Consider the following 14,239-nt stretch of genomic DNA (forward strand, 5'->3'; position numbering starts at 1 on the left):
TTGAGCCATTTATTAAAGGTTCCCCAGCAAGGTGGGGGAAGTGACCACACTGCAATGCACAGTCTCAGCTTGCTGCTTTCTGGGCCTTCGAATCCACAGAGGTTTCCAATATTACTCAAGACTCCATCATCCCAGTGAGTACCTAAATGGCTTCAGGATCAGCTACATATTGATCATCTGCAGGGCCCAGTTCAAGGTGAAAATGCAAGGTCCCTCATTCAAAAAGAATTAAGAATTTCAAGATGGTGACAGCAGGGCGTTAAACTAAACACAAGACCCTTCTGAACTCATCCATGAAGCTGGGGCCATACGTTTTATGTACAGAGAGGCTGAGATGGAGCTAAATAAACAGATGGGCTTACATATGGGCTTAATCTCTACTCAGCTTCCAGCGATGATACACTTGCAGTGAGAAGGGGGTCAATATTTTCTTCCTTGTAAAGATTCATTCAGTCATTCATTCCCTCTTTCAAGGAACATTTATTAGGCACCAGCTCTGTACCAGGCACAGTAAAAACACAAAAAAAACATAGCCCCTCACCCCATGGGTTCCATTGTAGAAACCAAGGAAAAAGTAAATTTACCATTCAGGGCAACTGCAGTGAAAGTGGTAAACTTAGGGTTCTACAGGAGAACCCAGGGGCCCTTAATCCTGGCTTAGGGGGTGAGGGAAGGCTTCTCAGAGGAAGTGACTTGTGAACTTAGCCCTGAAGGATGGAGAAGAGGCAACCAGATTGAAACCTAACAGGACCCTATAGGGCTCCCAGGCGTGGAGGCCTTTTTGTCCCCCATTTCTTGTAGGCAAGACTCCAGCCTCCATGACCTTCCCTGAGTTCCAAAGGGCAGATTAGAACAGTTGCTAATCAAGGGGGGGAGCAGCCAGGAAACCACTTGAGGCAAGATTAAAGGGACTAGAAAAGCTCATCAAGATTAGGAGACCAGGGACTTCCCTGGTGGCGCAGTGGTTAAGAATCCTGGGGCTTCCCTGGTGGCGCAGTGGTTGAGAATCTGCCTGCCAATGCAGGGGACACGGGTTCGAGCCCTGGTCTGGGAAGATCCCACATGCCGCGGAGCAACTGGGCCCGTGAGCCACAACTACTGAGCCTGCGCGTCTGGAGCCTGTGCTCCGCAACGAGAGAGGCCGCGATAGTGAGAGGCCCGCGCACCACGATGAAGAGTGGCCCCCGCTTGCCACAACTAGAGAAAGCCCTCGCACAGAAACGAAGACCCAACACAGCCATAAATAAATAAAAATAAAATAAATTAAAAAAAAAAAAAAAAAAAAAAAAGAATCCTGCTGCCAGTGCAGTGGACACGGGTCCGAGCCCTGGTCTGGGAAGATCCCACATGCCACGGAGCAGCTAAGCCCGTGCACCACAACTACTGAGGCTGTGCTCTAGAGCCTGCGAGCCACAACTATTGAGCCTGAGTGCCACAACTACTGAAGCCCGCACGCCTAGAGCCCATGCTCTGCAACAAGAGAAGCCACCCAATGAGAAGCCAGCGAACCGCAACTAAGAGTAGCCCCCCGCTCGCCGCAACTAGAGAAAAGCCCGAGCTCAGCAACAAAGACCCAAGGCAGCCAAAAATAAAAATAAATAAATAAATTTTAAAAAAAAAGGATTAGGAGGCCAACCACCTGAGATCCTGCACACACCCTAATCTTGTCAGCAACCCCACCCTTTTCAAATTTTGCAGAAGAAAGAAGAATGCAAGACTGTTACTGTCTTGATCCTTGTCACATACCCCTGACCATAAGCCCCAACTATAACACCTCTCCCTATTCCCCAGGGAGGGGGGCACAGTTCTTGAGGCTCTAGCCTACTGTATTCCCTCTTTGCCTGGCAAAAAAATAAAGCCACTCTTTCTTTCTCCTCCATAACTCTGTCTCTGTATTTCTGTTCGGCATCGGTGCACAGAGAGTCAAGATTTTGGCATCAAGATGACTCAGTGGGGAAAGGTGTTCCAGTTAGAGAGGAGAGAGATGAGAACGCAGATTGTTTGGGAACTGCAGGAAGATCAATGGGACAGGAACGAAAAGTCCAGGCTGGGCTACAACAACCTGGTAAGAGGTGAAGCCCTGAGATCCACCCAGGTGAGAAGGGTCTGCTCACAATCTTTCTTGATAGAAGATTTGTGAATAGCCTTGCAGACCCCTTTCTTTCTAAACAGGAATTACGTTTATTTAATCACAGAGGCATACATGTTTTTGTTCAAAACTCAAGGAACACACAAGTATGTAAAGTAAGAAGTAAGTCTTCCTTTCATTCCTCTTAATCTCATTTTCTAGAGGTGATGACTTTTTTTTTTTGGCCATGCCCATGCGGCACGCAGGGATTTTTGCTCCCAGACCAGGGATTGAACCCCTGCCCACTGCAGTGGAAGTGCGGAGTCTTAACCACTGGACCACCAGGGAAGTCCCGAGATGATAACTTTTAACATTTGGGCTATATACACTCATGCACAAAACTAATGAATCTTTAGTTTTGCTAAAGCAAGATAGTTAGATAGATAGATAGATAGATAGATAGATAGATAGATAGATAGATAATTTTTGCAAGGTACTCTTACCAGGAATATCTTCCTATATCAGAACAGAGATCAAGCTCCTTGTTTTTAACTATATTTCATTGTATAAATGGACCACATGTAGTTTATTTAACCAATGACCTTTTAATAGACATTTAAGTTATTTCCAATTTTCCTCTATTGCCGCCATCCTATGGTGAACATTCTGAATGATATATCTTTGGGTAAATGTGCCAGAGGTTTTAGAAGATAGATTCTTAGACATGGCATTGTTGAGTCAAAGGACAGGCATATTGAGTGAGGTAGTGTGCACAGTGGCTGAGAGAATAGCCCCTGGAGCCACACTGTGTGGGTTCAAATCCTATCTCCTTTCCTTACTAGCTGTGTGACCTCGTGCAAGTTACTTAACCTCTCACTGCTTTGTTTTTCTTGTCTGTAAAAGAATAATACCTATCCCTTAAGGATTTTCTAAGCACTAAACAAGTTTAGCTTATAAAGCACCTACACTAGTGCCCAAATGGAGTAGCTCTATTTCTATTAACCCTTATTATTATCTTGTATTAGTTCTTATTATATTAGCTTTTATTATAACCTTGATAGATACCATCAAATCACCCAACAAAAAGGCTGAACCAACTTAGACTCCCACCGACAGTGTATGAGAAAGACTTCTTCCACGCCCTTGCCAGCAGGCCCTTGTTTGGTTGCTTTGTTTAATAAGCATTTTTCTCCGTCTTTTTCAAAAACGAAACAAAAACAAAAACCTTTACTCCTTTAAAGTGGTGACGTCCAATTTATCATTTTTTTTTGCTTGTTTGTGTGTTTGGTGTTGTACCTAGGAAGGCTTTGCCTAAGCCAAGGTCATGACGACTTACTCTTAGGTTTTCTTCTAAGAGTTTTATGTCTTACATTTAGGTCTGTAATCCATTCTGAGTTCATTCTTGTGTACGGTTCAAGGAACCGGATCCAACTTCATTCTTTTGCCTATTCAGTCATCCAGCAGCATTTATTAAAAAGATGATTCTTTCTCCCATGGATTTGTTTTAGCACCCTTGTTATAAAATCAGCTGACCATAAATGCAAGAGTTTATTTCTGGACTCTCAATCCTGCTCTATTGATCTATATATCTATCCTTATGCCAGAACCACACCGTCTTGTTTACTGTAGTTTTTTTTTTAAATTACTTTATTATTTATTTATTTTTGGTTGCATTGGGTCTTTGTTGCCGTGCGCGGGCTTTCTCTAGTTGCGACTAGCGGGGGCTACTCTTCGCTGAGGTGCGTGGGCTTCTCATTGCCGTGGCTTCTCTTGTTGTGGAGCACGGGCTCTAGGTGCGCGGGCTTCAGTAGTTGTAGCACGTGGGCTCAGTAGTTGTGTCACGCGGTCTCTGGAGCGCAGGCTCAGTAGTTGTGGCGCACGGGCTTAGCTGCTCCATGGCATGTGGGATCTTCCTGGACCAGGGCTAGAACCCATATCCCCTGCATTGGCAGGCTGGTTCTTCACCACTGCGCCACCAGGGAAGCCCCTTGATTACTGTAGTTTTGCAGTAAGTTTTTAAATTGGGAAATGTGAATTCTCCAACTTTGTTCTTCTTTTTCAAGATTATTTGGTTATTCTGGTTTGCCCTTAGGTTTTTTGCAATAAATTTAACACCACGTTTCAAAACCCTGAAATACCCTTCTCCTTTCTTTTAATGTCTCTGTTAGTCAGTATCACCAGCTTCCTCTGCCCCCTTACTTCCCAATTTCTCCTACTTCATCTTCTTCACTAGTGGTCCAAAGGTCTCTCATTTCCCAAATGTCCCAACTCAATGTCATTTACTACCTGCAGAGGCAAGTCTCCCCAAACATCACCAATGAACTGTGCCTCCTGAAGCCACAGCCTTATGTGGCCCTCCCCGTGGAATATGGACTGGCGTGGTGACTCGCCTTAGCCAGTAGAATGTGGTGGAGGTGATGCTCTGGGATTTCCGAGCCTGGGCGTTCAGAAGGTCTGCCTGTGTGCTTTCGGAAGTGTTGAGTAGCCTCGTAAGAAGTCCAGCGCACTCAGTGGAAAGAATATGTGAAGAGGCTGTGTGCAGATGGCATATAGAGAGACACAGACCATATGAAGAGGGAGAGAAGCCCAGGCATCCCAAATGGCCTGCGTGAGCCTCCCTGACATCTAAGAGACCCCAAACAAGGACCAACCAGCTGAGCCCGGTCAACCCATAGAACCATGAGAGATAATACAATGGTGATTGTTTTAAGCCACTGAATTTTGTGGTGGTTTGTGACACAGCAATAGATAACTAAAACAGAGACCCCAGCTACGTTCAAAGACAAACAGTGAGAGTGCCGAATTCTAACCACTAGACCACCAGGGACGGATGGATAAACAAGGTCCCACTGTATAGCACAGGGAACTATATTCAATATCCTGTGATAAACCATAATGGAAAAGAACATGAAAAAGAATATATAGATGTGTATAACTGAGTCACTTTGTTATAAAGCAGAAATTAAACACAACATTGTAAATCAACTATACTTCAATTAAAAAAAAAAAAAAAGGCAAACAGTGAATTAACGTCTCTGGGGTTTCTGATCTGTAAAATGGAGATGGTGATCATAATAGGACATCTCACAGGGTTTTTGAGAGGATTAAATGAGATCACGTAGGCACATCTCTTAGCATGCCTGGCACAAAGCAAGCATTTGATAAAGGACAGCTATTGTTATTTTTAATTTTAAAAAGTAGTTCCATCCCTTTCAGGAGCACATTCCAGTTGTAATAAGAGAACTAGGCAGGGAGATTCGAGTTAATTGTGAAAGTCACAAATGTTAAATGGAGTTTCCCCCCAGCTCGGTAGAATCACTGCCTGAGCTGTTGAAATGATTCACTGGAACAAGTTTCTGTACAACTCATGCACTAGTAAGAAAAAAAATAAATACATAGAAGAAGGACAGGAGCAAGACAAAACATGCCCACAGCACAATCGGAAGACAGGAAATTCCATAGCAGGGCCAGAATCCAGGGCAGCTGGGATTGACATTCTGTCTGAGTAGTTGTGGACCTGGGTTTAGAATCCTAGGGTGTGAGAACTGGCAAGAAGCTGGAAGATGGTCTCATCCCCCACTTTATACATGAGGAAGCTCAGGGGTTAAGAGGTTTCACGGCTAATGATGGAGTGAGAAAAAAGCATCCAGGGCCTCCAATTTCTCTCTTTTTTTCAAACGTAACAGTATCTATTGTTGTTCTTTCCTAATTTCATCCATGGTATTGGTTTTTTTTTTTGTTTTCATTTTTTAAGATTTTTTTGATGTGGACCATTTTTAAAGTCTTTATTGAATTTGTTATAATATTGCTTCTGTTTTATGTTGTGGTTTTTTGGCCGCGAGGCACATGGAATCTTAGCTCCCCGACCAGGGATGGAACCCGCACCCCCTGCATTGGAAGGCGAAGTCTTAACCGCTGGACTGCCAGGGAAGTCCCCCATGACTTTTTTTTTCTTTTTAAAAAGCAAATATTGGGCTTCTCTGGTGGCGCAGTGGTTAAGAATCCGCCTGCCAATGCAGGGGACACGGGTTCGAGCCCTTGTCCTGAAAGATCGCACATGCCGCGGAGCAATGAAGCTCGTGGGTCACAACTACTGAGCCTGTGAGCCACAACCATCGAAGCCCATGTGCCTAGAGCCTGTGTTCCGCAACAAGAGGAGCCACCGCAATAAGTCCACACACTGCAACGAAGAGTAGCCCTGCTCGCCACAACTAGAGAAAGCCCACACTCAGCAATGAAGACCCAATGCAGCCAAAAAAAAGGACATGTTATGAAATCGTAAAACTTAGAAAGGGAGGATCCCTTGCAAATTCCAGCTCCCCAAAATAACTATCGTGAATCATCAGGTTTTCTGACTCTTAGCTAATAAAGGCACTTAGGGTTTGCTTTAGGGTTACTTAGGGTTACTTTATGAATGTCATTGACAAGTCCACATGCATCCAATAAGGGAGCAGGATATTCACAGGCAGCAAGGATGGGAAGCAAATACTAGTCATTTCACTAGAGTCTAACTACAGCCACATAATGTGACCTCAATCCAGTACAGCCTTCTAGAAGGGGCAATAATATAATAAGAGGGAGTGTAGTGTAATGGTTAGGGACACAGGCCTTGAAGCCAGGGCCAGATTCAAATCTTATTAGCTGTGTAGCCTTGAATAGATGACCAACCTCTCTGAGCTTCATCATTTTGAAATTGGAATCAGTAACAGTCCCTACCACATGGACTGCAGTCAAGGGAAAACAAGATAATGTATTTCAGATAATGATGGGATTTCCCTGGCAGTCCAGTGGTTAAGACTCCGAGCTTCCACTGCGGGGGGCACAGGTTCAATCCCTGGTCGGGGAACTAAGATCCTGCATGCCGAGCCGCGCAGCCAAATAAATAAATAAATAAAAATAAAGCACTGAGCATGGCGTCTGGCACAAAGGAAGCTCTCCCTAATGGGGGTGCCAACATCATCTTCATCATCGTCTTCATCATCAAGTGCCACTGCTTCCTGTGTGAGTCTAACATTAGATCATCCTGACTGCCGTTTCCTGGGAGGAGTCTACAAACCCCTATCGTGGAACCTGGGTGTGAAACTAAAGAAGCAGATGTCCTACTTCTCACTCAAAGTAGAAGCAACACAACTCAGAACCTCTTGCACGGCAAGAATTCATCTGACCAAAATATTACAGGGTGGAAATGTTCTGTAGTGTTACACCCAATTATACTGAAAAGCAAAGAAATGATGTGTGAAACGATGACCTGCTGCAAGGCAGAGGTCAAAGTCTTTTTACATTCTCTAAGTTTAATTTCCCAAAAATGGGGGCTTTTAAAATATCACGTGCATCATGGGGGAGGTTGTGTGCGTGTGGGGACAGCTGGTATACCGCTGGTATATATACGCTCTGTACTTTCCACTCAGCTTTGCTGGGAACCTAAACCTGCTCTAAAAAATACAGCTTATTAATTTTAGTAAGTCACGTGCTCAACAATAAATTACTTACTTGAGCAAGAAGGCATCTCAAAATCTAACACAAACAAAGAAAAAAAACTAACTTATTGTAACATACCACTGGCAATCCAAACTGGGTTCAAGTTTTCAAGCATCTTATGAAATGGCATGCTGCTCTCAAATAGCTTTTTTTTCCCCTTAGATGGGGATTAATTGCAGTGTTCTGGTGTAGAAAAGCAACCCATGTTTTACAAAGAAGATGGCACGGAAACATCAAATGCAACACATCTGTCCTCATAAAATACTAGACAATTACTGTCCTCTCGGCCTTTCCAAAAAAAAAAAAAAAAATCATACACACGCTACTGTTTCTTAAAACATAAGCCTGTTAATATTCCATGCTAATTCTTCACGTTTCTGTTGAGCACAGTAAATTATTATTGCTGTTGTTGTTTTGTTCATTATGCAAGGCAACCGCATGACAGTGAATTAATTCTCCCATGCTAAGTATTCAATATGCAGGCACACAGCCTTCCACATTTCAGTCTGCTTGAATTATGTCATGTCATAATTCACAATGACAGTCTGCTTGGCCAAACGTATTCTTTACATTTAGAAAATTTTGTGGGTTCTTATATGCCCGGGGGGGATTTTTTTTTTTTGTTATTTGTTTATGCAAATAGCAGGTTGCATAAGAGCCTTGCTGGCTTTTTTTTTTTTTTTTTTAAAGCGATTTCGTAGTTTCCTGGTAACCATTCAGTCATCTATTTCAACACCCTGACATGACATAAAGGCGAGTGATGAACCACAGGTTCGCCACTCAGACCCACATCTTGTTCCCTGAGCGTTCGCTAGGTGAGGCGCTCCCTAAGACCAACGCGATTCACTCATGAACCCGTCCCACCCGCAGAATCATTTTCTGGAAATAGGCAAGAAGAACTGCTGTGTGTTCCGGGATGATTTCATTGCCAAGGTGCTGCCGCCGGTGGTGGGGCTGGAGTTTGTGTTCGGGCTCCTGGGCAATGGCCTTGCCCTGTGGGTTTTCTGCTTCCACCTCAAGTCCTGGAAAGCCAGCCGGGTGTTTCTGTTCAACTTGGCCGTGGCTGACTTTCTCCTGATCATCTGCCTGCCTTTCCTGACCGACAACTACGTGAGGAAGTGGGACTGGAGGTTTGGGGAGGTCCCGTGCCGGATGATGCTCTTCATGCTGGCCATGAACCGCCAGGGCAGCATCATCTTCCTCACGGTGGTGGCCGTGGACAGGTACTTCCGAGTGGTCCATCCCCATCACGCGCTGAACAAGATCTCCAATCGGACGGCGGCCCTCATCTCCTGCCTCCTGTGGGGCGTCACCATCGGCCTGACGATCCACCTCCTGTACAAAACGATGCTGATCAGGAATCGCAACTCGAATCTGTGCAGTAGCTTCAACATCTGCCACACTTTCCGCTGGCACGACGCCATGTTCCTCCTGGAGTTCTTCCTGCCCCTGGGCATCATCCTGTTCTGCTCGGCCAGAATCATCTGGAGCCTGCGGCAGCGACAAATGAACAAGCACGCCAAGATCAAGAGGGCCATCAACTTCATCATGGTGGTGGCCATCGTCTTCATCATCTGCTTCCTGCCCAGTGTGGCCGCACGCATACGCATTTTCTGGCTCCTGCACACCACTGGTACAAAGAACTGTGACGCCTATCGCTCGGTTGACCTGGCTTTTTATATCACCCTCAGCTTCACCTACATGAACAGCATGCTGGACCCTTTGGTGTATTACTTCTCCAGCCCATCTTTCCCCAACTTCTTCTCCGCCTTGATCAACCGCTGCCTGCGGAGGAAGGTGCCGGATGAGTCCGAGAATAACCGCAGCACAAGTGTCGAGCTCACGGGGGATCCGAGTACTACCAAGAACGTTCCTGACACTTTAATGGCCAATCCCAGTGAGCCTCAGAGCCCCTCTTATCTGACTCCAGCCTCTCCTTAAAATAACCAAGCCAAGAAGGGAGATGATCATCAAGGACCAAGATCTCTGGAGAAGCAGTTGGGCTGGTACACAGAGTAACATCATGAGCCTTGGCCTGTGGTTTCCCAGAACTTCCAGATCCAGAGAATCCGATTTAGAGAATTGGTCTGGCAGCATGGGCTGCTTGGTTGCAGCGTGTCTCCCCCGGGATCTTGGGGGAACGGAGGAAGAAGCTTCTAGGTGTCTGAAACTTCTGTTCAATCTTGGACACTCGCAGAACTGAAGATGGCAAAACTGTCCACATTTCTGCTGCTGGAGAGTTGGAGCCACAGAGATGCCCACTGGCACCTGTGACTCGCTGGCCTCTTTCCTTCACCTGCCTGAGACTTGGATGGTTCTCAGCTCCTGGGGTGACGCCTAGCCTGTTTGTGGGCTCCCACTGGGATAAGGAAAGCTAAGTGATTGGAGGGGAATTATTGCTCCTGGAGGGAGCACAGGCAAGCCAGGAGGTCACCTGGGTTCCGTGGGACCAATCCATATTTCAGCTACGCTTTAGCAGAAATGGACCAGACAGAAACTCATGAGCTCTGGTTAATATCCGAGTTTCCAGTGCTGGTAAGGAGGGGATTTGCCCCAGGAGGGAATGAGCAAAACAGTGTTAGTAAGGGAAAGGAAATGGCATTTATGTTACAACCTGCAAGGAATCCATTCCTCTCTTGTTTACACTAATTTGAAGGTTGAACTGTTATAAAGACTTCAGGGAGAGAGCTGCTTGCCACCTCTGTTTGCTTTTATCACTAAAAGGGAAATGCTGCCTAATGGTTAGAGGGGGGAAAGCTTCCTCCTGGTTCATTTGCTTGTGTTTCTGTACTTATAAGAAATCTACCACTTCAATAAACTTTGATATGAGACACACAGTCTGGTGTTGCATGTGTCTGGGTGATGGTTCACAGACATGGACTCCTTACTTAAGTGGAGAACTTTATGGGCGGTTAACCCATAAAATTTTCAACCAGGTTGCCCTGGTAGAAAAACACCACATACTGTAAAGTAAGAAAAGGATGTGGGCTCTGAGCTGCACCATGAGATAGTTAAGTAAAAATTTCACATGCATTCGAACAAAGATGGGAGAGAGCTGGGAAAAGTAAAAACAATTTAATTCAGAAGGGTAGTACAGACAGGATTGCAAGAGCACTTTGTTTTATTTAGGGCTTGGTGAATGCTGCTATGAGTATTTGTGCATTAAAAAAGGAATCCAGCCAGACTGGGGGAAGAGAGAACTTCCTGTGGAATGGTTTCAGTTCCCAATTCTGGGATGGAAAGGAGACGTACTGGTTTGAGTCTGTGATCGGTCCAAGTTTCTGTTACGCTTTCACTTCCACTCATTAGTTCTTTAGCAAGATGAGGCTTGCTTTGGCATTGTGACTCCGATGCCAGTAAGAAATGCAGATACTCAGCCTCCCAGCCATGGCTGAATGGCAGTAAAGGAAGAAAGATGAATGTTCTTGAGGTTCTGAAGTGTTTTTTGATCAGTGTGCTTGTCTGTTTTTTCAATTAACTCCTAGAGACAGAAAGTTAAAAGCAGAGATTACCTTCTTAAAGAGGAAGAGATGAGCAGAGCTGAGCTCAGAGGAAAGTAGGGATTCCCGCAGCCCCAGATGCATGACTCAGCAGGGCACCCAGTTGTGACTCCAACCTGTTCAGAACTAACAACCCACATCCGTCCTTTTTTTCATTCATCCCATCAGCTTTTATGTATTAAGCACCAGCTGTGTGCTGTTGTGTTCTGAGTGGTTGATGGAAATAGAGCAAGGAACAAGGTCCCCAGGACCCTCTTCTCATAGAACTCACATTCAAGGTGGGGAGGCAGACAGAAAAGAAGTAGACAAATAAATGGAAAGGGAGCTTGGGATGTCTATGAGGACTCTGAAGCCAACAAAGCAGGGTGACAGGCTAAAAAGGGGGTGGGGCTGGGATGACTGGGAAGTGACCTGGAGCTGAGCAATGAATAACAAGACAGAGCAAACAGTGTGAAAATCTGGAGGAAGGGCATTCTAGGCAGTGGGGATGGTAAGTGCAAAGGCCCTGAGGTGTGTGAGTGTATTAGTCTCCTCGGGCTCCATAACAAAGTACCACAAATTTGGTGGCTTAAAAAAACAAAAATTTAGGGCTTCCCTGGCAGCACAGTGGTTAAGAATCTGCCTGCCAATGCAGGGGACATGGGTTCAAGCCCTGGTCCGGGAAGATCCCACATGCCGCGGAGCAACTAAGCCTGTGCACCACAACTACTGAGCCTGCACTCTAGAGCCCACGAGCCACAACTACTGAGCCCGTGAGCCACAACTACAGAAGCCCGCTCCTAAAGCCTGTGCTCTGCAACAAGAGAAGCCACCGCAATGAGAAGCCTGCGTGCTGCAATGAAGAGTAGCCCCCGCTCGTCACCACTAGAGAAAGCCCACGCACAGCAACGAAGACCCAACGCAGCCAAAAATAAATAAATAAATAAATTAAAAATTTAAAAAGAAAAGAATGAAATAATGCCATTTGCAGCAACATGGATGGACCTAGAGATTATCATATTAAATGAAGTAAGCCAGACAAAGACAAATACTGTATGATATCATTTATATGTGGAATCTAAAATATGATACACATGAACTTATTTATGAAACAGAAACAGACTCACAGACATTGAAAACAAACGTATAGTTACCAAAGGGGAAAGGGGGTGGGGGAGGGATAAATTAGGAGTTTGGGTTTAGCAGATACAAACTATGTATAAAATAGGTAAACAACAAGGTCCTTCTGTATAGCACAGGGAACTGTATTCAGTATCCTATAATAAATCATAATGGAAAAGAATATGTATATATATGTATAACTGAATCACTTTGCTGTATATCTGAAATGAACACAACATTGTAATCAACTATACTTCAATTAAAAAAAAAAGAGAGAGCAGTCTCCTAAATACTTCTGTTTCCCTGTCCAGGAGAATGCCAACATTAATTTTAAAAGGGAGCAAGCAATGACATTCTGGGCTAAACCAATGGTGTATTCCACTCAGTCTCAAACTGTGTGTGGTACGTGTGAGTGTGTGTGTGTGAGTGTGTGTGTGTAACTATATGTATGCATGTCTGTGTGTCTATATACATATTGGAAGGGGCAGTTATCAACATTTACACATCTCTTTTTCATTACTTCATTTTTTCCCAGTTTTATGGAGATATAATTGACATACAGCACTGCAGAAGTCTAAGGTGTAAGCATAATGATTTGACTTACATACAACATGAAATAATGATCACGATAAGTTTAGTAAATATCATCTCATATAGATACAAAATTAAAGAAACAGAAAAACATTATTCCTGTGATGAGAGCTCTTAGGATTTACTTTCTTAACAACTTTCATCTATAACATACAGCAGAGTTAATTATATCTGTCGTGTTATACATCACATCCCTAGAACTTATTTATCTTATAACTGGAAGTTTGTACCTTTGACTATCTTCATCCAATTCCCCCTCCCCGACCGCCTTCCTCTAGTAACCACTAAAGGGTATTTTAATTTTTAAATATTAATTAATTAATTAATTAATTTTTGGCTGCATTGAGTCTTCATTGCCGCGTGCGGGCTCTTCTCTGGTTGAGGCGAGCGGGGGCTACTCTTCGTTGCGGTGCGCAGGCTTCTCATTGCGGTGGCTTCTCTTGTTGCGGAGCACGGGCTCTAGGCGCGTGGGCTTCAGTAGTTGTGGCACGCGGGCTCAGTAGTTGTGGCGCAAGGGCTTCGTTGCTCTGTGGCATGTGGGATCTTCCCGGACCAGGGCTCGAACCCGTGTCCCCTGCATTGGCAGGCGGATTCCTAACCACTGCGCCACCAGGGAAGCCCCTAAAGGGTATTTTTAAACTACTGTTTATGTGAACTCATGCTGACTGCCAGGCGTTCCTCAGGTAACATTTCAGACCACCGCCCACATCACTCGCTTAAAAAGCACGTTTGCGCTTTCAGCAGACTTGATCCCAATTCTCTTGCTTCCAAAATTTCTGCCACGTTACAAAACTCTGGAGAACAGACAGGTAATCAGCCAACCTTGAGGAAGAAATACAGTCACACTGCCCCAAACCCAAACAGATGTGGACCTCCAGATGTTGACTGCTAGAGCCCTTCTGAAGGCCTTCCCAGAGAATTAAAATCTTTGCAATTTTATATATTACTTAATAAACTCAAGTCCAAGACATACTCTTTGGCAGGCTTAGCTGTGGTGAGTAGCTGGCCATGACATTCTGTTCACTGAGTTCTGCATCTGCTATGACAAAGGAAACATGGCTATTTTACAGCCCAGTGCTGGATTCTCTGGGGGCTCAAGTTTAAGATTTGGTCACCCCCTGTCTCTTCAGGGAGAAGGGGTTTGCGTGCGGCATTACAAACATCAGGCCTGAACACAATCCCATGGCCCTGTCTTATGAAAGGCAAGCACTTCAAGGCTCTTAACAAATACTGATATACTGGGCACTGGCCAGTATATAGAGGGATTTACTGGCATCAAAAGGTATTGGGAACAGTACATGACATTCCCAATGCAACTGAAAAGAAGAGAAAACTGCCTACTGATGTCATCAGGTTGAAAGACAGTGGGTTTCTTTTCATTGTGCTTACAAAATATCCTTCCTTTGGAATACAATGCTTCAGTAGGAAAATGGTATTGATTCATTTTTTATTTCAGCAAAACAACATGAGGCAAAGATAGACTCATAATTAGAGAGATGCT

The 14,239-nt window shown here is 44.7% G+C and overlaps 1 protein-coding gene across 1 annotated transcript; it reads left to right on the top strand.

Annotated features, from left to right (window-relative positions):
- Nucleotides 1-8,395: 8,395 nt before the first annotated feature.
- Nucleotides 8,396-9,750, top strand: HCAR2 (hydroxycarboxylic acid receptor 2). Its single transcript, XM_059894503.1, has one exon. It carries the CDS (start codon nucleotides 8,396-8,398, stop codon nucleotides 9,485-9,487), a length of 1,092 nt encoding a protein of 363 aa, XP_059750486.1. The 3' UTR covers nucleotides 9,488-9,750.
- The last annotated feature ends 4,489 nt before the right edge of the window (nucleotides 9,751-14,239 follow it).

The sequence above is a fragment of the Balaenoptera ricei genome, chromosome 14 (genome assembly GCF_028023285.1).
Source record: "Balaenoptera ricei isolate mBalRic1 chromosome 14, mBalRic1.hap2, whole genome shotgun sequence".
Taxonomy (NCBI): Eukaryota; Metazoa; Chordata; class Mammalia; order Artiodactyla; family Balaenopteridae; genus Balaenoptera; species Balaenoptera ricei.